Source organism: Hippocampus comes, unplaced genomic scaffold (assembly GCF_001891065.2).
Source record: "Hippocampus comes isolate QL1 unplaced genomic scaffold, H_comes_QL1_v1.1 scaffold56, whole genome shotgun sequence".
In the NCBI taxonomy this organism is placed as follows: domain Eukaryota; kingdom Metazoa; phylum Chordata; class Actinopteri; order Syngnathiformes; family Syngnathidae; genus Hippocampus; species Hippocampus comes.
The window spans coordinates 1721810-1748240 of record NW_017842056.1 but is presented as its reverse complement, the minus strand read 5'-3'; the positions used below and the strand labels follow the sequence as shown (position 1 = coordinate 1748240).

The following is a 26431-nucleotide window of genomic DNA, read 5'->3' as shown; positions in this document are numbered from 1 at the left end:
TGTGCACGATGATCTAAATTGAAATTGCTTGCATCTGCACGGAGTTTTTATGGAGTCAAATTTCACATTGTTGCATGTGAAGCCAACCTGCATTACATGAAACGAATATTTTGGAAGGCCACAAGGCAAAACACTCCATCCACTCCAAGAAACAAGCTCGACTACATGCCAAAATGCACCCCCCCCTCTCCACCCCATCCCCAAAATAGAATCAACAGGACCTTTGAGCATGAATATATCACGACTCGGTGTACATGTATAGTATATCTAAACTCTGGACCATGCAGAGTGCTCGAGATTCAGTCAGTGGTGGGAAGTCATGAAGTACAAATATTTCGCTGCTGTACTTAACATGAAGTTGTTTTTTTAAGGTATCCGGACGTGTGTATTTATCTTGTGATGATTTTCTACAGCTGCCTCCCGTACGGCGGTGCCTTGACCAATACCGTATGTCCAATCCCTCAGCCTTGCATTTAGAGTATTTAGTCAGTGACGGGAAATAAGCAAGTAGAAATACTTTGCCACCACACTTTCTAAAGTAGGTTTTTACCTGTATTTGACTATTTTTTTTTACCGGCGTTTGACAACATGGCCATGTGCATGTAGTTTGTACTCCTCACTTTGTCAAAAGAGACTTGTTTCCTTTTTCAGTCTCATACGCATGCACAAAAAAGTCATCCGGGGGGGACATCTTCATCGATCGATATCTTGGGGTCAGTATTGTAAGTGACAGTACAAATTGTTACTTTTTAGTCTTTTACTTTAAGTACATTTCTACTTACGTATTTGCGTACAGAAGCTGAACTGGGGGTTCTATTTTTCCCATCAGTTTTTTTTTCCGTCCCATGTATTTGTTCTTCTTAAGTATAAGTTGTGAATACGTTTGGCCATGTGTGAATTCGCTTCTGCGAGGAAGCCGAATAAAAGCTTGCTGCGCTCGCTTTATCTTTCAGTCACATAGGATGGAGAGATGGATGGATGATGGAGGGAGTGGTTGGCGGAAAACCACAGGGGATGGTCCCGTGTCTCGCCCTCTCATCTGTGTTTGTCTTTGCTTGCCTTTCACGGGCTGTTTTATCTCACTTGTCAGCCGCTCGTCCTCCCCCCGACCTGACGGAGCAAAAAGTCAAATGTGCAAATCATAAATGCCAAGCGCGTCAGTGGCCGTTGCCTTGAAGTCGATTGACTTTGTAACAATGTGGATGAGAGCCTGTGAATGTATTAAATTGTTGAACGTCTTCAGAGGAAGTTGGGGGCCGGGTGGGTTAAATGGCCTTGCCCATCACAGCGGACTGAGGGTCTCTGGACTGATAGCATCTTGCTTTGAAGAGATTAGCCGGAGGTGCTGGGTGGAGTTCAGTGGGGGGTGGACTGTTGAGGATGTGTGAACTGAGTCCTGTGTGCCACTCAGCATGTGTACTGGGGGAGGAGGTCCATTGGGTGCTGTCAAGATGGAATTGTATGGAAATTTCATTTCACGATTACATTGATTCAAAGTATCACCGATGTCCGTATTATCGCGAACGCAAAAACACGTAAAGCTCCGAATTGCTTTTCTAAAGACCGCTGCTAAATGATTAGTTTCTCAGTTTTTGCGTGCCCTAAAATCTGAGCGACTCAACTCATGAGATATACCGGTAGTAAAATTTTATGCTTCCGTATTATCGCGAACGCAAAAACACGTAAAGCTCTGAATTGCTTTTCTAAAGGCCGCTGCTAAATAATTAGTTTCTCAGTTTTTGCCTTTTAGCGTGCCCTAAAATATGAGCGACTCAACTCATGAGATATACCGGCCGTAAAATGTTATGCCTTGACTTGTGAGTGCCAACTTGAGATACAAGTGCAGTATATGGCGACAGTGTACTCAGGTCAACTCGCTTTACACGGCAAGCATCAGATGGATGGTGATTATTTGGTGTAATTTGGTGATTAGAAAAAAACACCCAAGACAGTTTTCTAATCCGCTTAATCCTCACGAGGGTGGCGGGCGTGCCGGAGCCTATCCTGGCTGTCTTCAGGGCAGTAAGCGGGGGACACCCTCAACTGGTTGCCAGCCAATCGTAGCCCACACAGAAGTGAACAACCATTCGCGCTCACACTCACCCCTAAGGACAATTTGGAGTGTTCAATCAGCCCGAAATGCATGTTTTTGGAATGTGGGAGGAGACCGGAGTACCCGGAGAAAAGCCACGCAGGCATGGGGGAGAACATGCAAACCCCACACAGGAAGGCCGGATCCAGGATCGAACCCTGCGCCTCTGCACTGTGAGGCCGACGTGCTAACCGGTCGAACACCGTGCCCAAACCACAATTAAGGAATATCACACAAGAGGGATTGATGTTGTCATCGGCAATCTTTTTGAAAATGATTTAGTTTCTGGGTTGGTCATTGTCTTGCAAAGTAAAAGCAGATGTTTGTGAATGTCTTCATTTGATCTTACCCAAAAGATAATTAAGTCTGTTTTTGTGAAGGACGATGTGTCCAGCAAAGTATCTGTACTTGAGTAGAAACAAGCAGCACTCATGCTCCCAAGTGACTGTCCGCAGGTCAGCGTCGGGTCATACGAAATCAGTTGAGTCATTGCGTAAACTCGCTTGCTCAAGGGGTGCTTTATGCAATCCTCTTTTAAATGAAAACAGATGATACGTTATTTTGGATCATTTATGTGTTTGATGTTGAAGGCTAAAAAAAACAAAAAAAACAATGAAGGTTTAAAAAAAATCTCATAGTGGAAGTTTTCAAAACTGTTTGTTGATTCATCGAAATCAGGGGCTTCCCAAAATCCGGCCCATGGGCCTCTCGCGGCCTGCTGTCCAGTTTTTAGCGACCTGCTGGCTATACTAGAAATAGCTTTTGAGATATCCCACAACACAACATTCACATCGCCCATGGGTGCCACGACAACTACGACTGCTACAAACATTACGACTAATAAATTGAACCCCCTCCTCCAAAAAGAAAATAATCAGTTTCGGTACACAGCTGGCTTTGTTGGCATAAGATGATTTTGTGTTGTTTTTGCAGGTCAGTGTGACTTTGCTGTCTCTTTACGAAACTTACTCGGTCATTGTGTGCGTGTGTGTGTGCGTGTGTGTGACTGCCTGCACACATCTACACTCATGCTTGTAATGAAAAGGTGAGGAAAGAAAGCCTTTGTTTTTTTTGGTGTTGGGGGTGTGGGGGAGGCTGTCTTAGATGTCTTTGGCCCGTGTGTCAAACGCACACCCACACAAAGGGACACTCAGTGCAAATTGGCTTGGGGGTGGGTGTGGATGTTTGTGGTCAGTAAAATCCAACTCCAAAGTCTTGCCACCAGTATTTTCTGCCTATCTGGTGATCGACCTTCCCTACATGTCTATCTCACTAACTATCGACAGTGTCATCTATCATCCAGGAACCATTCTAGCCCTCCCTTGTTATAAGCGGATTAAAAAAAAAAAAAAAGTCTACACACAACCTATTTATGGCAATGCTTTTGGGCTCTTAAGTCTTCCACAGGAACTGCGTTGCGGCCCTAACCGAGGTGGCGGGAATTTTACGGCGTTTGAAATAGCAATAAACTGGGTTCTCCTTGAAAAAACAAAACAAACCATATCAGGAAAAGCCTTCTAGAACATCTGAAATGTTTATGGGGGTACGTCAAAGGCACTTTAAATAGTGGCAGGTGTGTGCTGACACCCATTAACATGAGTTTGAAAGTGATCGGTCGCTTGGAAACACATCCAACCCTATCCCAGTTAGAATCGAGATTGCAACCACATCATTTCAGTTCAGTTTGATACTTTGTATCACAAAAGCCTGGCATTTGAACAGGGATATGTGGATATGTTGTCTTCAACATGACGACACGAACGTCACTGTCTAAAAGACCAAGCAAAAGCAGATTTCATACAGACACCGCGCAGCCTCCCAGAGCAGACGCGCTAATTAAAACAAGCTCCGGAGGCTACAAGAAAGAACAAAGAAGAATGGTTTAAAGATGTCGCCGTAAACAATTAGGAGGAACGCACATGTGTGCTTTCCTTGGCTATAGGTGAAGAAGACGTGCGAGTCCTGCGTCTTTAACCTCACCATGAAAGATATCCGCACACACAGGAAGACAGCTGTGCTCATCGTTCGCTTGGGAATTGTGTGTGTGCGCGCCTGTGTTTGTGTGTGTGTGTGTGTGTGTGTGTGTGTGTGTGTGTGTGTGTGTGTGTGTGTGTGTGTGTGTGTGTGTGTGTGTGCGCGCACGCGCAGATGACAATCACATGGAGTAACAGTCCTTCAAATATGTGCGCCGTGGGATGGTCTTGACGATAGTCGGTTACTCGTAATTTGACTACAGTGAAAAGACTGAAAAGCGCCTTCATTTCAAATGAAGTGCTTTCAGGGAAATACGATGAACGAGTTTTGCTCGTCGACAGGTGCACAACGGAATTTCTTTTCCGCTTTTGCGATTTGAAAACGTGATGTCCTTGTTGTGTATCGGGACCTCCTTGAATGGGAGCTTTACTGAGCTCCAAGTCCTCTCTGGGCCAAAAACATTTCCTTTCTTATGTTCTCGCTCGGAAGTATTTGGAGCTCGCCGTTTTAGTTGTTGAAGTTCAAACTTCCTCCCTCCTCCAGGTCAACACCTTCCAGGCAGTGATTGGTTACGACGAAAGCGACTCGTACGCTCTCTTCCTCTACCCCGAGGGTGGCCTGAACTTCTTTGGGACGAGGCCCAAGGTAAACTGAGCAGAAACAAGGAGGTGCTTGTTTTCCTTGAACACTCCCGCATGCAGATGCTTAGCATCATAGCTTAGCGTCTCCCACACACACACCAGTGAAAATAGAACCTTGCCTGTCCGGACAACTTTTGCATTGTTGCTTTCCTTTCCCATGCAGGAGTCCTTTAAAGTGGCGATCGAGCTGGCCGCCCGAGTCGGATTCAGCAGAGGAGAAGTCAGCTATCTCTATTTTTCCCGAACCGAGGGACCTCACTACAGCGTGACCAGCGATGAACAGAGTATCAAACGTCTCACCCAGTTAGTACAAAGCCGTGACGCTTGACAGCTTTTGTTGCCGGTCATACACGTGTCTCTCGTATACCGAGAACACAACAGAACGACAAACGGGAAGGCGGCGAGGGCCTTCGGTTTGAATTTGTCAAACCCACTGAAGCCAATCAATCAAACTCATTCTGTGTCAGCCATTTTTAGACCCTTAACGCTGCCAGGTGTGAAAAAAAAGGTAAAAAAAAAAATGTATATGGGATTGATTACCTGAATCTTAAAAAAAAAAAACCGAAAAAATATCCTTGGCATTGAATGCCTGTTTGGATATCATATGAAGCAAATTCATTTTTATTTGTCATAGTTCTTGTAGCGGTGGTCAAAGGCATCGACACACCCACCTTTCAGGCGGCCCCCTTTTTCTTTCAAGAGTATTACGGGCCCGGGTCCATTAAATTTGACTTGGATGACTTTGCCGTGGAAGAGTCTGACCTGAGCCTTGACCTCAAATCCATCAAACTGAACTCGAACAGAGATAGTGAGGCACAAACCAAAGTGGCCGTCACTTTTCTCTGTTCTCTTTCCAGATGTTCATATTATGCCTCGTTAGACTGCTAAATCAGCAAGGCGGTTGTTTTTATTTTACCGTGAAACGATGATGTCTCGGTACTCGTAAAGACGTACGGTAATCGTCCGCATTTGCTGGCAACCCACACAAATGGCTTTGACCATTGTCTCTCGAGAACTCGATGTGCTCTCGTGCGTCGAGCTGGACCCATGTGCTGCTGTGATGTTAAACTGTTGTTGACCCTTTGTACCCATCCTAACAAAGAAGACATGTCTACTTTATTGTGGAATTGGGGCTTAAGCGACAAGTGTTACTTCAAGGAAAATATTCATGGCATTGCTCAAGTGGCTTTATTTCTTTTCCCCCCAATTCAAGGGTTGGGAACACTGGAATTCCAGGCCTTTGGCTTTTCCACACCGGGAACCGCTATTTTTTTGACAACATTGTCCCTGCATCGACTGGTGGCATCCTTGCTACCCCTCTCCCAAGAGAACATGACCACACGCTGGTAATTTCCCTCTTTTGAGTTTGATTTTTCATTTTTAATAGTCTCTTAAAGTTAAAATAAATCTGCCTTCTAAATTTCACACACAGCACATAATAGAGCGACCCTGTCAAATTTGAATGACTGAAAAGAATCGGCAAAAGTACCCGTACATAAAACAAGGCTTCTAAAATCACGAGAAATTAAACCGATGTGTCCGCTCTGAACTCTTTCAGCTGTCAATCAAACACCACGCATTTTCTTATGCATCTGTCTGTTTTATTTCTTTTAAACCACTCTTTATCCGGGTAAGGCGATTGAGAACAGATGTTCATTTGCGTTTAAAGATTTGAAAACAAATAATAATATCTTCAAAAGAACTCTAAAATGTATAGGGAGCCAGTGAAGGGAGGCCAGAGTAGGAGTTCTCTGCTCCCTCTTATAAGCACCAGTCAAGAGGCGAGCAGAAGCATTCTGGACCAACTGGAGATGCATCATGGAGGATTGGCTGACTTCAAAGTTAAGTGCATCACAGTAATCCTGCCGGGATGTGACGAAGGTATGAATGGCTGTATGACATGAGCAAGCTGCCTAAGATGAAAGAAGCTGGATTTAACAACGGCACCCATTTGCTGGTCCAATTTAAAATCACTGTCCAGTTTAAGACCCAAGTTCGAGACTGTGGGCCTCAGATAAGGGGCCAGGGGGCCCAAGTCCGCAGGATGGGATGTACAAGGGCCAATGGGACCAAACACCATCACTTCTGTCTTCTTTCAAATGTGACAAATACAGTTCTCCTTCATTCTTGATAAATCTCTTTGAAGCAAATTCGCCATGTAAAGTACTGAAAAGTTAGTTCATATTGTAAAAATGATTCTGCGTTCAGCCCGAAACGCATTGGATCAAACCTTCTCGAACTAAACCGAACCATATAAAATGAAATCAAATCAAATTAAATCGCAAACCCACTAGAATCGAACCAAAATCGAATCGAACCGTCCTCGGATCATATCGCACCACGTGAAATCGAGATGCATATCAACACAATTGTCTGAATTCACTTCACGGGGTCTTTAAATCAAACGTCATGCTGGATTTCACGCATGATGCTTCTGCTCGCCGTGATTTCTCGGTGGTTGTTCCTCCCAGGGCGCCACTACCCCCGAGTACAACGACTTTGAAGAATACGAAGACAACAGCAACTTTGAGCCCGCTCATCAAGAGGAGGACGGTGATTTCCCCCTGACAGGTGAAGACCTGGAATTCCGCCCAGCGGTCGCCGATGAAACTCTCCAGTCGCGAAGCTCTGACCTCCCTTTGTCAGCGTCTGAGGTGTCGCATGGCGGTGAAGATTTACCTTTGACCTCTGAACCCAGGCACGGTTCAGAGGTAGCAGAGCGGCAGTACGCGCCACCGCCGCCTCCGCCTCCTCAAGAGGCCACCCCAGATGGAGGCGCTCAGTGGTCCCAAGAGCAGCGACCACAGGTAAACCTGGAATAATTCATTTTGTTGCCACTTCTGCTCAAATACCTTAAATATCTTGAACAGAATAGTTTGGTAAATGGGGAATGAAGATAAAACGTATGTGCAATCAATTTCATGCATATTAACATTCAGCAAGAACTGTACACTCTTTTCAACCACATTCATACCTTATGGGACGGGTGGAAAATAGCTCGTTAAGCCCAATTTGAAATTTTTCACTTTTTAGTTGAGACATTAATCTCTGTGTGTTCAGTTGTTGTAAGGAGTCAGTAAATTTCCACTATTATACAAAGTATACGCGATACACAAAAAACTGAACATTGTGGAAAAGGGTCATGAAACTTTATCGAAACAGTTAGCAGCAAAAGTTAGCTAGTGATAATCTATCCAGGTGAACGTGAACCTGGATATGAGTACTGTCATTTCTTCGGCCTGTGTTCTTTTCATTTTTTGTGTGACGTCTTATCTCTTTTAATGCGACGGAGCAAACGCGTCACTTTGCAGGGTGTTGTAAAAACTTGGAATTTCCACCCTCTTCAGCATATCAGCCATCATGGAATCATAATACATGACATTGGCACTCAGTCACATTACTTTTCATCGAAAGTTTAAAACGTTGTTTTTACTCTTATAGATTCCCGTGGAGGTGGGACGTTTGTATCCCCCTCGCAGAAATGAACCACCCCTGTCCTCTGGAGGTCACGTGGTCAGTGTGGAGGAAGATGTTGACTTTGACACAGGAGGTAAGACACCTTCACAGAAATGTATATTTATGGCATACTTAGTCCTAAATGGCTGACAGGAAGTGGAGGGAAACCATACCTCACCCTCAGCAGCTGCACTACAATATGGCTGTTGTGCAACTACCAGGTGCTCTTTGTGTGTGTGTGTGTGTGTGTGGGGGGGGTTGTTTTAATGTCCCTTGCCATAAATTAGAATCAGTTCACAGTAAAATTGGACCCCCGACAAAATGTCATTTTTCTCGGTTTGAAATGAAAGAAGGTTATTTCCAATGTATTTTGGATTTTAACAAGGTCTTGTTTGTTGTCTGTCCTACTTTGTTCTTGATTTGGCAATAACAATTTTCCTGAATAAGTCCTACAAAGGGCGGCCCGGTGGTCGACTGGTTGGCACGGCGGCCTCACAGTGCAGAGGCGCAGGGTTCGATTCGGGCTTCGGCCTTCCTGTGTGGAGTTTGCATGATCTCCCCATGCCTGCGTGGGTTTTGTCCGGGTACACCGGTTTCCTCCCAAATTCCATAAACATGCGAGGCAGTTCGATGGAACACTGCAGATTCTGCCTGAGGTGTGATTGTGAGCGCGAATGTTTGTTTGTGTCGGTGTAAGTGCGCCCTGCGATTGTCTGGCAACCAAAGACAGCTGGGATAGGCTCCAGCATGCCTGCGACCCTTATGAGGATAAAGCGGATTAGGAAAAGTCTTAAGATACCTGACCGGTGATGTACTCTCAAATAATTTTCATCCATCCATCCATTTCCAGCACCCCCTGCTGGAGCCTATCCCAGCGACACTCTGAACCTTTTGCCAGCCAATCGAAGTAAAAAGTAATTTTCTAAAATTAAAATGTATTTAAGTATTGGAAGTTTTGTTTTCACGTTAGATTACAATTTTACTTTTAATTTTACATTTTAAACAAGTTTACTTGAGCGGCATTCAGTTGGTAAACAGCTTCATGTTGGCTAATGAGCGGGGTAAGCTAGCACACCTTAGTTAGCCTGGTCACCACGTAACCATCTGTTGAACCAAGCTCGCAACAAAACTGGTCTTTGTTCTTTCCTTTCTATTTGGGGGAGGGAGGTGGCGCTTAGAGATTGGCAGAGAGCGACGAGATTCCTTGTCTTTTCAAACAAGTATTGAAGCATTTTACGTGCCTATGAGATGATGATGCAGCATTGCAACAGCTGTTCTGTCTCCAAGTGTTTCGTACTGTATGTACAGTATTCATGCACGCATGCCTAAATGTGTGTGTGTGCATGTGTGAGTGGTTCAGGAATGTTTTCCCAACCTCCTTTCTGTCGACAGTTTACTGTACATTTACCATAATGTCAAACACTTGTCGCACTTGTCATCGCTTCAAAATCTTCAGAGGGTTTTTTTTCTCCTGTTTTGCAGTGATTCACTACACCACTGAGAATAAGGAAACATGTGCAAGGTACGCTTTCAGTTCTAAAGCATATATTATTATGCCGTATTCTCTGCCTGTTAATATTAAGAGTCATGGATTTGTGTTTGTCACAGGTTCAAGCAGCAGTGCTCTCAGAATGCCTTTTGCTCTGATTACGCGACGGGTTTCTGCTGTCACTGTCAACCCGGCTTTTACGGAAATGGCCGCCACTGCTTGCCGGAAGGTTTGTTGTCAGCTCCCGCTGTGCTCTTGTTATATTTTTGAATTCAGTGAAACACAGTGAGCATGATGAGCCATTTTTATTTATTTTTTTGTCGTCTTCAGCGGCCCCCCAGCGCGTCAGTGGCAAGCTGAGTGGGACAGTAACCGTGGGTTTAACTCCTGTGGAGCTGAACAACATCGACCTGCATGCTTACATCGTGGTGGGAGATGGGAGGGCTTACACAGCCGTCAGTGAGGTAGCAGCGCTTCCCAAATGTGTTTTATACCGCTCGAAATCCAACGAAAGATCATACGTACTATCTCATGCGTTATTCACGTTTCATCTTCCGGGTTCTCTGCTGGCCTTGACCTGATTGTTTAGATCCCTGAGCCAGTGGGTTGGGCCTTGATGCCGGCTGCGCCGATCGGAGAGCTGTTTGGATGGCTGTTTGCTCTGGAGCTGCCCAATAGCCAAGCAGGATTCAAAACAACAGGTACCCTATCGAACTTTTCACCACGACGTCACACTGAGCTTTCTCCGATGGCACCGCCGACAAACCCATGATATCGTTTTGACCAAGGCGGAGAGCTGTTGAGAACATCAGAAGAGCCTGATTTATTTTTCACTTTAACTGAGCGGCAGTCTCTCGTTCTGCCATCCAGAAGTACCGTTGAGCCTATTTCTTTACAGGCAATAGAGAAAAGTTTGAGACTTTAAAGATGATGAACGAAGAAGAACTGATCAGTATTGAAAATATTTGTCGTTGTCAGGGGCTGAGTTCACTCGACACGCCGAACTTGTCTTTTATCCTGGCAACCAGCGGCTGCTCATCAGTCAGACAGGGCGAGGCCTCGATGAGAACAACCATTTCACTGTGGACACCGTGCTCAGCGGCAGTATACCTTTTCTACCTCCTGCTGCTGAAGTAACGATGGATCCTTTTAAGGAGACGTACCATTACTACCCTTCAGGTAACACGACGACCACTCAAGTCGCCCGACACTAAGGTGTGCCATTTGCTTATACAGGCCCCCATCGTGTTTGTTTCCAGTTGCCACCTCCAACTCCGTGAGGGAGTTCACCGTGGTCTCGCCGGATGGAGGATCCGAATCCTTCTCGTTCCAGCTAAAACAGAACATCACCTACCGTGACTGTCGACACGACAGCCGGGTTCCGCCTCTCGAGACCCAGCAGATCACCATGGAGAGAGTGTTTGTGATGTACGTGAAGGAGGAGCGCATCCTGAGATACGCCATCACCAACAAGATCAGCCCAGTCGGAGGTTAGTGGACACAAGACTGACAAATTAAAAGATTTCTTTTTTTCTTTAACGAATTTTGAGTTGGCTGCTTTTCGTTTGAATTACTGTTGGTTGGTTGGTTGGTTGATTAGCGTAAATAGCTTCGGCTAGTGGTTTGAGCTAGTGATTAGAGTCAGAGGTCATGCATTTGAGCAGTCAATTGTTTTTTTTTGTGGATTTATTTGTGAGAGAGGATTTTAGAAGCATGCCAAGTGCTCGTTCCATGTTTTTTTTTTTAATTCCACAAAGATGGCCGCTACTTGTCACATTGCTAGTTAGATTTCGTGTCTCGTGTTATGATTAGAGTTAGTGGTTAAGATAAGGGTTGGGTTAGGATTAGTTCCTGGTTTTGTCTGTCATTGTGGCAACACAAATATGACTCGTCTCCATTTGTATTGCCTGTTCAACTGGCAATTCTGGCACCCCAGCAAGAGCCACGTCCCTTCGATCCTTACTCATCTGCAGCTGAAAACCCCCGCCAACAGTCATACTAATGGACTCAAATGTTGCAACAATATCTCACGTTCTTTTTCTCTACAACACAATGTTCTTTCAGTCAGTCCGACCTAATCTTTAAAAAAAGACTTCCAAAAGATGAAGAGAGCACCAAGTCGCTGTCATTTTGATGTTACATTGATTGTAAAGGTGAAGAAGAATCACACACATGCACACGTACGTATGCACACCCGCACACAAACACGCTTATACACCCAGAGCACAGCTGGAAGAGCTTTTGGGGATCAGGGGTTTTGTAAACATGGGCTAAGTGCTTTGTGTGTGTGTGCGTGTGTGCGCGTGTGTGTATAGGCGCTCACATGTGCATGGAAGGGTCTCACACGCTCTGGGAAATAATACCCTATCCAGTGACAGATTTTAAGGACGGGGGGCGGGTTGCTGGGCAGAATAGCTTCCCTGTGATGTCATGAGAATCACTGGCTTGACATGAATGCCACTCAACAGAGCACAGGCCTCCTCCAAGGCCAAACAATTGTCCTCTGGATCACTACCAAATTCTACACGCTCATACTTGAGATTATGAATGGGAAAGTTCTTCATGTCGACACAGTCTAATGGCCATCTTGTTGACGCTGTTCTAACTCTCCCCCATGACCCCATGCTGTGATTGAGTGTGGATTGGAAGAAGGAAGCTCACTTTGGAGGTGCACCACTCTCCTGTCCGCACTCTCTTGATGACTTTAAAGTCGCTGTCGAGTGAAAATAAATGTCCTGTAAATGACGCCAATTTGACTGGTTAAAAGCAATCCCGAGTGGATCAAATGAGGCTTCACGATCATGAAAAAATGAAGCCATTGTGTCAGCTCTCCAGCGCCTGTGGGCGTGTCCGCTGAATGTGTGAAACCACGCCCTGCTGAAAAATGGATGCTACTTTGTCTAGCTTCTTTCTTATCCACACACGTCACGACAGGATTCAGCTGTGAAAATACATCATCTTCAAGTCTCCAGTGGCTAGAATATAACCCAGCGGGTCATCGTGAGGCCTTAGCGTTTGCCAGCTGCAAGCTCACAAAGCAAAAGCCGAGTACTAGTAACTAAATAACTTGTAATTGCGCCAGATAACCACTGATACAAAAAAAAAAAGTTGCTCAAGTTCTGATATAATGTGGGAGGGGAAGACTTGTGTTGTAACTTCCAAATGCGACCCTCGGCACCCTTTTAGCCACGCCTAAAAAAAAAAAATATCAGGAACACTGAAAAACAGTTTACTATGTCACCAAAGTTCAGTATTATGCGCCTTTTTTTCAGCAATCATTTTCAGACTTGTACAGTATCCCGTATTTAGAAACAAAAATTGCCTCGACAGGGTCTTTTACGATCCGCCCTCCTTTTTGTGTCGGTCGATATTCTCGTCACCGTCTCATGACTACGTTTGAGACGTGCCTTGATTAGAAGCAAGCATGAAGCTCTGGCCTCAGGACATGGAAGCAATCTGGACTAAACGTCATTGTCTGTGTGCAAGGGATTTTCTCTCTGTACGCCATCCACTTCTGACTCACTCTACCGCAACTTGGGTCTACTCTACTATTTTTTTTTTTTAAGTTGCTTATGATGGTGGCACTTAAAGGGCCACATTTTATTTGCTGGTACTTCAGTAAAAGGTTGCGAAGCACTGCTGTAGTTGATCAGAAGAATTTTATTTTCTTCTTCTTGAGCTTGTTTGGGGAAACTTAAGCTCTTGTTTTTTTCTTATTGGTTCTGAAAAATTGAGCTTTTCGTGGAAGAAGAAAAAAAAAAACACTGGCAGTGCGACCTCACCACTAAGTCAGCATCCAATCAGATTTTGCTTTGATTTGATCAACGTACTAGCAGCACATGACATCCATTTACACGAGTAAATCGGACTAAGATGGGATCCAGAAAGTCCAAAAATGCTTTGCTTCAGCATTTCAGCTCAGTGACCAGCTCTCTCCGCTTTCACCTGGGTAAACAAAATAGAGTGAAGCTATCCTTGTGACTTGTAATGTTCAACTAGTGTGCCAATCGGTAGTTCAGACGTACAAAACATTTCATGTTGTAACACCTGGTCAATGTGCGGTCATGGTGGAGGAAACCTTTCACACACATCTACTCACTCATCATACTGTGTGTGTGTGCGTGTGTGTGTGTGTGTGTGTGTGTGTGCGTGTGCGTGTGCGTGTGCGTGCGTGTGTGTCATCTTGGTGTGTCTAATTTCAACCATGTGCTGATGATTGAGAATACGAAGGAAGTTACTTCCTAAAAGAAAGCCATCTTGTGGGAATTGGTCTGACGTGTTTACTTAGCCTTGTTGCTGTAATCATTCAAAGTACTTAACACTAAATAGTCCAAAGGTCAACTCATTGTGAATTTAGAACTTTTAGAGGATCCTCTCCTCTGCCAAATACGAGTTTTGTTCATCGACGGCTCTTTTGCTCTTGTTGTGTGCGAAGTTTGACCAACTTTTTTTTTTTAATGCTCGGTAACAAACAAACAACAAAAAGAGATATGATTGCCTAAAGATGTCACAAGATGAACTTTTGTTCGGATGAAGCCCCTAACAAATAGCATCAGCCTTGGGATATTATAACCCTTGAAGCAACGGATATTTGAACGCAAATGGGTGGACAACACATGCCAACAGATAATGAAACAATACTCACAAGCGTATATCTCAGTTACTGCTGCTTACTGCGGAGCTGAGACCATCTCCAGATCTTGTAAATCCTTTTGACTTTATTATAATACCACAAGGTCAATTGCATTGAATCAAATACTGAAGCAAAAATGTTTTTATTTACATTGTATTTAAATATATCTTACCTGGATGTTTTTTTTTTAAAAAGTATAATATTATAGAGTGGTATTTTTCTTAGCAATAAGCATATTACAAATATGTTTTTTTTTTGGGAGGGACTGGAATGGATGAATGGCATCTTTATTCATTTCAATGGGGATTCAGGATTTGAGTCCCAAATGTGGTCAGTAAACGAATTGATCTTGTATCTCAAGGAACCACTGTATAAAGAGGTTCAATGTAACGTCAAACTACATTTTCTCCAGTGATACATTTGGTGTCAATTTGAATGTCACAAATATATTTTGTTGATGTAAAACCAATTTGTTTCCCTTGTTTTGCTTCAATGGGGTTGACAGGACCAGAGTTGGTTAACCCCTGCTATGATGGAAGCCATGACTGCGACACGACTGCCCAGTGCATCCCTCTGGAGGACAAGGCTTTCCAGTGCCGATGTGGAACTGGTTACAGCGGGGATGGACACAACTGTCAAGGTACTTCACCTAGTCCCCTGTGGCACTCCCAATCTATTTTTCTGCATGGAAAATGGTGTCTGGCTCACACCAACAGAGGTGGCACAAGTATTCACACTGTGTACCTCAGCAGAAATATTTTAGTTAAAAAAAATACAGACTCTGAAATGTACTGAAGTACAAATATTATTTACTGTCAGTTATAATCAATACATGTTTTGAACTTGGGACAATGAACAAAAAGCATCTTTGCACGCGGAATAGTTTATCTCTTTTATTAAATCACGTACTTAGTACTCACGCTCGCTTGTATGAGACACACTACCAAAGAGCAGGAACCAGGACTCCTCCTGGTATAGCACCAACAGATTGTGACAGACATGGTGAGGGCCATCTCTTTTTAAATGTAGGAAGAACAAGTGAAAAGTCACCAGAAAAATAAATCGTCAAGTAAAAAATGCCTACCTGAAAAATCTACTGAAGTACACTCAAAGTGTTTGCCCTTCCTGACTTCCCATCACAGCGAACTAAACATGCACAAAGACTTTGACAGTTCAAGGCGTTGGAGCAGCGTTTTCAACATCTGTCCATCCAATGTGTATGGAAGGAATCATCACTCCCTCTTCTCCTCCTCCTTGTCTGCCCCCTGGCCCCCCTTGTATTTAATGATGTAATTAACAGGGACTTCCATTGCTTTAAGCTTGTCCGTGGCCTGTCATTAGCCTAGTATTATCTCCGTGTCTCCTGCTGACAGCACTAGGAAAGCCCCAGGCTCTGCCTCGGTTCCCATGGATGGGCCCCAGTGTCTCTCCATGACCACATAATCACGTCTTGTACTGTACTAAGAATGCAGCCTTGGCTCCAGGTGTTTTTCTCAGTTTACATGTTCTCTCTCTCTCTCTCTCTCTCTCTCTCTCTTTGGTTAGATATCGATGAGTGTGCAGAGGGCTTGTCTACGTGTGGGGCTCATTCTCAGTGCATCAACTTACCTGGTAGCCATCGCTGCCGCTGTCAGGCTGGCTATGAATTTGGCTTTGACGGACGTACATGTGTGGGTGAGTGTTCTTATCCACAACATGTTAGATGGGTTGAAGACCAGCAGACATGACAAGGATCGATCTAGCTAGCTATCTGTCTGTCTGTCTGTCTGCCTGCCTGTCTGTCTGGAGAGAGAGAGTTGTTGTTTTACAATAATACTTTACCATATTATTATTTCTATGTATCGTTGGCTAGAAGGCAAAGCGTGAAGAGTTTGTCACCAAAATCCAGAGGTGCGGTCCCTGAAAGGGCAGGCAGGATGACCAATGAGAGAAAGTGTGTGTGTGTGTGTGTGTGTGTGTGTGTGTGTGTGTGTGTGTGTGTGTGTGTGTGTGCGCGCGCGCGCGTGCGTGCGTGCGTGCGTGAGAACTTTTGATGAATTTCCTCCGCAAATTCTACAAAGACAATATAGCTCTTGATTAAATCTACAGCATGTTCAGCCATATGACCTATATTACAATGCATTAGCACACGTTACAGTGTTCATCTATCTATGACTGTATGTCTTCAGACATGGATGAATGCAGATCCTCTCCATGCCACGGCGATGCGAGATGCACCAACAGCCTAGGCTCCTTCCAGTGTCAGTGTCAGAATGGTTTTTATGGAGATGGGTTCCTTTGTTCCCAACAAGGTCAGTGATCTTGCCTTGAGAAGTTTTTTTTTTTTTTCCAGGCATTTACAGTGTCTCCATGTCGACAAATACAACCCCAGGCCAGCCGCTGGTGAATGAGCAATGACCAACTGTCGAAATTTACTGATGCGCCCTCTTCTACAAAATACCGTCAAAGATGCTGGCATTTGAACTTTGTGCTGATTACAGTCCGGATGGTCCGGACTATGATCAGTAATCATCTTTGGTCTGGTAGACATCGCGTTTCTAAAAACAATTTGAAACGTGGACTCACCGGAGATAATGAAATCCCCAAATTCATGCCAATTGTATGTTGAGAAATGTTCCTGTTAAACTGTTGGCACAGCCCACCAACTACGTATATTTTGCTAGAAAACCGATAAACTAAATATATTTGTCCTCAGAAGTCAAGTAAAAGTAATATTGATGAAAGACGTGGAGCCTCCGGTGAAAACGTATTTTTCCAAGGTGGTTTCCATAGCACTTCTGCCAAAGATCAGATTGCAACAGTAACTGACATCTCTAGGCATTGAGTGTGCAGTGGAAGCATACGTATCGACTGAGGTCATGAAATCCAAGAAAATTGCAGCCAGATACGTTTTCAAAGGTGCCACAAACTGGAGACGTTTGTGGAAAATAAGGACATTTTGACACCTTTATTGTTCGTGAAAGGTTTCCCCTTCGGATATTCTCAAATGAATGTGGTGGCAAAGTGCAATTGTGCACATCAAGTTGGACACGGACTAAATCATGAAGTCAACCCTTTTCTGGTTTGAATTTAAAACAACAAAACTGTGATTCCATGGTTGAACACCTGCATACAATCCTTGCAGTCAATATTGGATGAAGTGGTGTCAAACTAACAGCTGGAGGATTGATACAACTTTGGGATGAACTTGAAGAGCCAGGCCTTCTCTCACAATTGCTCTGTTTTGGCCACATTCCCCCAAACACACTCCGACATCATGGAGAAAGTCTTCTGAGAACATTGAAGCACCCACAACTGCGTGGAAATACAAGATAGTGTCCTATGAGCAATCATTTTGTTCATACAGTGTACAGCCATTGCAAAAAAAGTGCCTGATTACCATCCCCACTTGTCTATAGGACAGACAGACCGTACGAAAAGCCAGTGTGAGGAGCACAGAGACAGACTACAAGGTGGGCTGGAGCAAGCCGGTCAGCTGCCCGTTGGGATTTTTGTCCCACAATGTGACTCTGATGGACGATACAGGCCACTGCAGGTGGGTGACGAGAGCCAGAAAGTGGATCGATGACCACTGACTCAATAAAAAATGGAGCTCAAGAGGTTACTGACTCATTCACAGTGCCATGGCTCCACTGGTCATTGTTGGTGTGTGGATAGTCGGGGGCAAGAGAGAGCAGGAACCAGGACTCCTCCTGGTACGGCACCAACAGATTGTGACAGACATGGTGAGGACCACGTGCAATAAAACTCAGTGACAGGACAGCATTTCAACACCTTGAGCGTTGTCTTGCTGTAAAAGAGATCGGTTTGTGTTCACATGCTTTGTTTGCCTCGAAACCCTCCAGAGCAACCACAACAACCTAAAACGCAATGTGAGCATCACAGAGACAGCATACAGACCACCAGTCCAGAGGGTTATCCTATCGTGGGAGCCTTTGTACCTCAGTGTGACGCGAACGGACGGTACACCCCTCAACAGGTCAGCAGTCTTTACACTGGAGACATCATGTGTTTACCATGTGATATCTTGATCAATCTTGTTATTTCAGTGTCACGGCTCTACTGGACATTGTTGGTGTGTGGACAGCCAAGGACAGGAAAGACACGGCACCAGAACTCCACCTGGTACAACTCCCATCGACTGTGAGAGACCCGGTACGAAACACTTTCAGCAGAAAGACCTTTCATTTGTTTTCACCGTTGTGGATGTGAAGGAAGTTTTGTTGTCGTGACACTGCTTGTGCTTCCTACTCTTCAAATGTCTTCAGATGACCGTCCGAAAACCCACTGCGAGCAGCACAGAGACAGCGTCCAAACTACCAGTCCACTCGTGGGGGCATTTGTACCTCAGTGTGATGCTAATGGACAATACACGCCATTGCAGGTCAGAAGAGAATGACCCGCTAACCACAGATGTGTTTTTTGAAGCCTTTAATTCCATCTAGCACTTAGGTATTTGATCTCCATGAATTTTAATAACACCCATGTGTCACAGTGTCACGGCTCTACTGGGCATTGTTGGTGTGTGGACAGCCAGGGACAAGAAAGACCCAGAACCAGAACAAGTCCCGGTGCACCACCCACAGACTGTGATAAACCAGGTGAATGAAGAAAAAGTGCACGGGGAATGATGGACTTGTTCATTAAATTTACCCCTCTACGTCGTTAAACTGTTACGCTCTTGGCAGTGTAACAATCACTGCAGCAGATGTCTTGTTTCATTGCTACGAGGCTGCCAGGATTTCCTTGCTAAACACTGACTTTAGAACGCCGTCATTCCTCAACACGCGTCAACCTGTGCTTCAAAATGCCTCGAAAAAACAGGCGATAGAGTATAACTGCAATTAATAAATGCATGTGATTGGAAAAGGCTCAGCATCTAGTTTCTATCCAGCTCTAAAGTTGAGTACGCAGTAACATGAACAGCTATTTCTTGACCTTTACAGGGATTTAAACAGTTCTTTCAAACATGATCAGGAAACTCCATTTGTTTTACACGACACCATCTAAATCTGTCTTTCGCATCCAGATGAACCGGATCGTACAAAAACCCACTGTGAGCGTCACAGAGACAGCGTGCAGACCACCAGTCCCGAGGGTTTTCCTCTAGTGGGGGCCTTTGTGCCTCAGTGTGATGCAAATGGACAATATACTCCACAACAGGTAAATATGTGCTGACTCGATGCACCTCTTTGATATACAGTGGTACCTCTACTTATGAAATTCATTGGTTCTGGAAGAAATTCCTTAAGTAGAAAATTTTGTAAGTAGAGACACATTTTCCATGTAAATGCCCTAATCCGTTCCAAGCTCCCCATAATTCAGACATAAATGTTTTCTAAAGCATAACAATGCATCAAAATATGTAACAGATACATGTTACAATTAGATTATTGCACAATAAATGAGAGTTGTGCATAATGACATCGTTAGATGTCCCGCTTAACCAATGGGATGCTAGGAAGATGCTCGGTAATAGCCAATGGCAGAGCAGCTATAAGTATGTTGCGTTCAGGAAACTCGGAGCTGCGAGTAGCAGCCCATACTGTATTTTTACCTTTTGAACTTGAAATTTCTTTCGTAAGTAGAGGCAATATTTTCCTGATGAGAAAATTCCTAACTAGCGAGAAAATTCCTAACTTGAAAATTTCGTATGTGGAGACGTTCGTCACTAGAGATACCACTATATATTGGTTCGACTAAAACCAAATGTATATTTTAGTGTCACGGCTCAACTGGGCATTGTTGGTGTGTGGACAATCGAGGACAAGAAAGACCTGGTACAAGAACTTCTGCTGGGTCAACACCCGTTGACTGTGACAAACCAGGTGCCAAAGCTCAATATTTTTCAGTGTTGCTAGAATGACTTCATACGGACTAAAATTGCGATGATCGAGATATCTAACTTTGCGTTATCATTTACAGAGCAACCTAAAACCCAATGTGAGCAGCACAGAGACAGCATCCAGACTATCAGTCCAGAGGGTTATCCCGTAGTGGGATCCTTTGTACCACAATGTGATTCCAGTGGACATTACACACCACTACAGGTAAATTATTTCGTAGAGGAGACATTGCTTTTAGTATATGATGTGCTTTATTAAATGTTATTGTTCATTTCAGTGCCACGGCTCGACTGGACATTGTTGGTGTGTGGACAGCCAAGGACAGGAAAGAGTGGGAACCAGAACTCTACCTGGTACAACACCCACAAACTGTGACAAGCCAGGTGCAAATGCCAAATCCTTCCCAATGTTCTGTATACAGTACTATAATAGAGTACTGATGTATTTTTTATTGTTTAATCGTATGTCTCAAACCTATTTTGTTAATTAAATCAATGAAACAGAAGACCCGGAACGTCTTAAAACTCATTGTGAGCAGCACAGAGACAGCGTACAGACCACCAGTCCAGAAGGCTATCCCATTTTGGGAGCTTTTGTACCTCAGTGTGATGCGAATGGACAGTACACTCCGCAGCAGGTAAATTCTAGATGGTTTGAGCTATTATATCTTTTGCATATTATCAATGTGACTCAAACGTACTGTATAAACATGCGTATTGTTTGTTTTAGTGTCATGGTTCTAGTGGACATTGTTGGTGTGTGGACAACAGAGGACAAGAAAGACCCGGTACTAGAACACCTCCTGGTGCAACACCCGTTGACTGTGCCAAACCAGGTGCTGAAACTCACTATCCTGGTTTTTACACGCTATGATGACTCTCTTATTTAAGTATAACTTTGCAATATAATCTCTAGAGCGTCCGAAAAGCCACTGTGAGTTGCACAGAGACGGTACACAAACCGAGGGTCCAGAGGGTTATCCACCGGTGGGAGCTTTTGTACCTCAGTGTGATGCGAACGGACATTACACTCCTCAGCAGGTACAATCCTAGACGGTTTAAGGTCTTGTGTCAATTCTATGTCATCATTCTGACTAAAACGAATTTGGTGTTCTAGTGTCACGGTTCTAGTGGACATTGTTGGTGCGTGGATAGCCAAGGACAAGAAAGGTCTGGAACGAGAACGCCTCCTGGTGCAACACCCTTTGACTGTGAAAAAGCAGGTGCTAAAGTTTAACTCATTTTGACGGGTTGGTCTTAAAAGGGGAAAAGAAAGTAAGAAAACGTGCCAAACTAGAGAGGTAAAACTGCAATGCAAGTTCTGGTCACAAACAAAAGTCCGCGATGGAGTGGATCTGCAATAATCGAGCCGTGAAGTAGCGATGGAACACTGTATTTTCAAATCAAGTATAACGTTACAATATAATCTCTAGAGCGTCCAAGAAGCCACTGTGAGTTGCACAGAGACAGGATACACACAACCAGTCCAGAGGGTTATCCACTGGCAGGAGCCTTTGTACCCCAGTGTGACGCGAATGGACAGTACATTCATCAGCAAGTAAATTCTCCACAGTTTGATGCATTATGTCTTTTGTATATTATTCTATATGACTAAAACGGATTGGGTGTTCTAGTGTCACGGCTCTAGTGGCCATTGTTGGTGTGTGGACAGCCAAGGACAAGAAAGACCTGGTACTAGAACTCCTCCTGGCGCAACACCCTTTGACTGCGACAAACCAGGTACCAAAGCTCACCTTTCCTTGTCTTTACATTCTGGCGACGCTCTGATAATTTTGATTCAAGTATAACTTGACAATATCATCTCTAGAGCGTCCAAGAAGCCACTGTGAGTTGCACAGAGACAGTATTCAGACAACCAGTCCAGAGGGTCATCCACTAGCGGGAGCCTATGTGCCCCAGTGTGATGCTAACGGACAGTACATTCCCCAACAGGTATTTTCCCTTCAGTTTGATGCATTACGTCTTTTCTGTATCATTCTTTGCGACAAAATCATATTGTGTATTTTAGTGTCATGGATCAACTGGGCATTGTTGGTGTGTGGACAGCCAAGGACAAGAACGACCCGGTACTAGAACTCCTGCTGGTGCAACACCCTTTGATTGTGATAAACCAGGTGCCAAAGTTTAACACTCCCTTGTCTTTAAACTTTGATGACTCGCTTCTGTATTTTTTTTATTATCTAACTTTGCGTTATCATTTACAGAGCAACCTAAAACCCAATGTGAGCAGCACAGAGACAGCATCCAGACTATCAGTCCAGAGGGTTATCCCGTAGTGGGATCCTTTGTACCACAATGTGATTCCAGTGGACATTACACACCACTACAGGTAAATTATTTCGTAGAGGAGACATTGCTTTTAGTATATGATGTGCTTTATTAAATGTTATTGTTCATTTCAGTGCCACGGCTCGACTGGACATTGTTGGTGTGTGGACAGCCAAGGACAGGAAAGAGTGGGAACCAGAACTCTACCTGGTACAACACCCACAAACTGTGACAAGCCAGGTGCAAATGCCAAATCCTTCCCAATGTTCTGTATACAGTACTATAATAGAGTACTGATGTATTTTTTATTGTTTAATCGTATGTCTCAAACCTATTTTGTTAATTAAATCAATGAAACAGAAGACCCGGAACGTCTTAAAACTCATTGTGAGCAGCACAGAGACAGCGTACAGACCACCAGTCCAGAAGGCTATCCCATTTTGGGAGCTTTTGTACCTCAGTGTGATGCGAATGGACAGTACACTCCGCAGCAGGTAAATTCTAGATGGTTTGAGCTATTATATCTTTTGCATATTATCAATGTGACTCAAACGTACTGTATAAACATGCGTATTGTTTGTTTTAGTGTCATGGTTCTAGTGGACATTGTTGGTGTGTGGACAACAGAGGACAAGAAAGACCCGGTACTAGAACACCTCCTGGTGCAACACCCGTTGACTGTGCCAAACCAGGTGCTGAAACTCACTATCCTGGTTTTTACACGCTATGATGACTCTCTTATTTAAGTATAACTTTGCAATATAATCTCTAGAGCGTCCGAAAAGCCACTGTGAGTTGCACAGAGACGGTACACAAACCGAGGGTCCAGAGGGTTATCCACCGGTGGGAGCTTTTGTACCTCAGTGTGATGCGAACGGACATTACACTCCTCAGCAGGTACAATCCTAGACGGTTTAAGGTCTTGTGTCAATTCTATGTCATCATTCTGACTAAAACGAATTTGGTGTTCTAGTGTCACGGTTCTAGTGGACATTGTTGGTGCGTGGATAGCCAAGGACAAGAAAGGTCTGGAACGAGAACGCCTCCTGGTGCAACACCCTTTGACTGTGAAAAAGCAGGTGCTAAAGTTTAACTCATTTTGACGGGTTGGTCTTAAAAGGGGAAAAGAAAGTAAGAAAACGTGCCAAACTAGAGAGGTAAAACTGCAATGCAAGTTCTGGTCACAAACAAAAGTCCGCGATGGAGTGGATCTGCAATAATCGAGCCGTGAAGTAGCGATGGAACACTGTATTTTCAAATCAAGTATAACGTTACAATATAATCTCTAGAGCGTCCAAGAAGCCACTGTGAGTTGCACAGAGACAGGATACACACAACCAGTCCAGAGGGTTATCCACTGGCAGGAGCCTTTGTACCCCAGTGTGACGCGAATGGACAGTACATTCATCAGCAAGTAAATTCTCCACAGTTTGATGCATTATGTCTTTTGTATATTATTCTATATGACTAAAACGGATTGGGTGTTCTAGTGTCACGGCTCTAGTGGCCATTGTTGGTGTGTGGACAGCCAAGGACAAGAAAGACCTGGTACTAGAACTCCTCCTGGCGCAACACCCTTTGACTGCGACAAACCAGGTGCCAAAGCTCACCTTTCCTTGTCTTTCCACTCTGATGACTCTCTTATATTTTTAATTGAAGTATAACTATTCAGACAACCAGTCCAGAGGGTCATCCACTAGCGGGAGCCTATGTGCCCCAGTGTGATGCTAACGGACAGTACATTCCCCAACAGGTATTTTCCCTTCAGTTTGATGCATTACGTCTTTTCTGTATCATTCTTTGCGACAAAATCATATTGTGTATTTTAGTGTCATGGATCAACTGGGCATTGTTGGTGTGTGGACAGCCAAGGACAAGAACGACCCGGTACTAGAACTCCTGCTGGTGCAACACCCTTTGATTGTGATAAACCAGGTGCCAAAGTTTAACACTCCCTTGTCTTTAAACTTTGATGACTCGCTTCTGTATTTTTTTTATTCAAGTATAACTTCACAATGTAATTTTTAGAACGTCCTAAAAGCCACTGTGAGCACCTCAGGGACAGTATTCAGACAACCAGTCCAGAGGGTCATCAACTAGCGGGAGCCTATGTACCCCAGTGTGATGCGAACGGACACTACACTCCTCAACAGGTACTTTCTCGACAATTTGATGCATTATGTCTTTTACATATCATTCTATGCGACTAAAACATATTGTGTATTTTAGTGTCACGGCTCAACCGGGCATTGTTGGTGTGTGGACACCCGAGGACAAGAAAGACCTGGTACTAGAACTCCTCCTGGTGCAACACCCATAAACTGTGACAAACCAGGTGCCAAAGTCTAACTCCCGAGTCATTACACTCTGATGACTTTCTCATATTTTTAATTGAAGTATAAATTTATAATGTCATTTTCAGACTGTACTAAAACCCACTGTGAGCGCCACAGGGACAGAGTTCAGACCACCAGTCCAGATGGTCATCCACTAGTAGGAGTCTATGTACCCCACTGTGATGCTAACGGACAGTACACTCCTCAACAGGTACTTTCTCGACATTTTGACGCATTATCTCTTTTGTATATCTTTCTGTGTGACTAGAACATATTGTGTGTATTAGTGTCGTGGGTCTAGTGGCCATTGTTGGTGTGTGGACAGCCAAGGACAAGAAAGACCTGGTACTAGAACTCCTCCTGGCACAACACCCTTTGACTGCGACCAACAAGGTGCCAAAGCTCACCTTTCCTTGTCTTTACATTCTGGCGACGCTCTGATCATTTTGATTCGAGTATAACTTTACAATTTAATCACTAGAGCGTCCAAGAAGCCACTGTGAGTTGCATAGAGACAGTATTCAGACAACCAGTCCAGAGGGTCATCCACTAGCAGGAGCCTATGTACCCCAGTGTGATGCTAATGGAAACTACACTCCTCAACAGGTACTTTTTTCGACCGTTTGATGTATTATGTCTTTTGTATATCCTTCTAAACGACTAAAACGGAGTGGATATTCTAGTGTCACGGCTCCAGTGGCCATTGTTGGTGTGTGGACAGCCAAGGACAGGAAAGATCCGGTACTAGAACTCCACCTGGCGCAACACCCTTTGACTGTGAAAAACCAGGTGCCAAAGCTAACCTCTCCTTGTCTTTCCACTCTGATGACTCTCTTTTATTTTTAATTGAAGTATAACTTTACAATGTACTTTTTAGAACGTCCTAAAAGCCACTGTGAGCAGCATAGAGAAAGCATTCAGACAACCAGTCCAGAGGGTCATCAACTTGCGGGAGCCTATGTACCCGAGTGTGATAATAACGGACACTACACTTCTCGACAGGTACTTTCTTACAGTTTGATGCATTACGTCTTTTGTGTAACGTCTATGCAACCAGATCAGTCCCCAAACCTTAAGGTCTTTATGCGCCAAAAACATATTGTGTACTTTAGTGTCACGGTTCTACTGGCCATTGTTGGTGTGTGGACAGCCAAGGACAAGAAAGACCTGGTACTAGAACTCCTCCTGGCGCAACACCCTTTGACTGCGACAAACCAGGTGCCAAAGCTCACCTTTCCTTGTCTTTCCTCTCTGATGACTCGCTCATATTTTTATTTAAAGTATAACTTTACAATGTACTTTCTAGAACGTCCTAAAAGTCACTGTGAGCAGCACAGAGAAAGCATTCAGACCACAAGTCCAGAGGGTCATCAACTCGCGGGAGCCTATGTACCCCAGTGTGATGCGAACGGACACTACACTCCTCAACAGGTACTTTCTTCACAGTTTGATGCATTACGTCTTTTGTGTATCGTCTATGCAACCAGATCAATCCCCAGACCTCAAGGTCTTTATGCGCCAAAAACATATTGTGTATTTTAGTGTCACGGTTCTACTGGCCATTGTTGGTGTGTGGACAGCCAAGGACAAGAAAGACCTGGTACTAGAACTCCTCCTGGCACAACACCCTTTGACTGCGACCAACAAGGTGCCAAAGCTCACCTTTCCTTGTCTTT

General features: G+C 44.2%; 1 protein-coding gene across 24 annotated transcripts in view; it reads left to right on the top strand.

The window, feature by feature from the left end:
- The window catches only part of nid2a (nidogen 2a (osteonidogen)), a 48502-nt gene that overhangs the window by 3522 nt on the left and 18549 nt on the right, over positions 1–26431 (top strand). For 2 of the 24 annotated variants that reach the window (XM_019860646.1, XM_019860638.1), the window contains exons 4-51: positions 4610–4711; positions 4871–5010; positions 5921–6053; positions 7179–7514; positions 8149–8257; positions 9646–9685; positions 9772–9881; positions 9983–10116; positions 10242–10353; positions 10631–10831; positions 10912–11142; positions 14782–14925; positions 15831–15959; positions 16454–16576; positions 17684–17820; positions 17905–18010; positions 18131–18264; positions 18335–18440; positions 18554–18669; positions 18781–18886; positions 19315–19448; positions 20008–20113; positions 20211–20335; positions 20409–20514; positions 20635–20768; positions 20861–20966; positions 21047–21171; positions 21248–21353; positions 21564–21688; positions 21765–21870; positions 22356–22480; positions 22554–22659; positions 22780–22913; positions 23006–23111; positions 23192–23316; positions 23393–23498; positions 23709–23833; positions 23910–24015; positions 24448–24572; positions 24649–24754; positions 24842–24966; positions 25043–25148; positions 25237–25361; positions 25439–25544; positions 25633–25757; positions 25868–25973; positions 26062–26186; positions 26298–26403. In XM_019860646.1, coding sequence (XP_019716205.1) covers positions 4610–4711; positions 4871–5010; positions 5921–6053; positions 7179–7514; positions 8149–8257; positions 9646–9685; positions 9772–9881; positions 9983–10116; positions 10242–10353; positions 10631–10831; positions 10912–11142; positions 14782–14925; positions 15831–15959; positions 16454–16576; positions 17684–17820; positions 17905–18010; positions 18131–18264; positions 18335–18440; positions 18554–18669; positions 18781–18886; positions 19315–19448; positions 20008–20113; positions 20211–20335; positions 20409–20514; positions 20635–20768; positions 20861–20966; positions 21047–21171; positions 21248–21353; positions 21564–21688; positions 21765–21870; positions 22356–22480; positions 22554–22659; positions 22780–22913; positions 23006–23111; positions 23192–23316; positions 23393–23498; positions 23709–23833; positions 23910–24015; positions 24448–24572; positions 24649–24754; positions 24842–24966; positions 25043–25148; positions 25237–25361; positions 25439–25544; positions 25633–25757; positions 25868–25973; positions 26062–26186; positions 26298–26403 — 6010 coding nt within the window. Of the gene's footprint in view, positions 1–4609; positions 4712–4870; positions 5011–5920; positions 6054–7178; positions 7515–8148; positions 8258–9645; positions 9686–9771; positions 9882–9982; positions 10117–10241; positions 10354–10630; positions 10832–10911; positions 11143–14781; positions 14926–15830; positions 15960–16453; positions 16577–17683; positions 17821–17904; positions 18011–18130; positions 18265–18334; positions 18441–18553; positions 18670–18780; positions 18887–19314; positions 19449–20007; positions 20114–20210; positions 20336–20408; positions 20515–20634; positions 20769–20860; positions 20967–21046; positions 21172–21247; positions 21354–21563; positions 21689–21764; positions 21871–21958; positions 22084–22355; positions 22481–22553; positions 22660–22779; positions 22914–23005; positions 23112–23191; positions 23317–23392; positions 23499–23708; positions 23834–23909; positions 24016–24447; positions 24573–24648; positions 24755–24841; positions 24967–25042; positions 25149–25236; positions 25362–25438; positions 25545–25632; positions 25758–25867; positions 25974–26061; positions 26187–26297; positions 26404–26431 lie in introns of all 24 variants that reach the window. The other 22 variants (XM_019860664.1, XM_019860661.1, XM_019860640.1 and 19 more) reach the window with 21 other exon arrangements.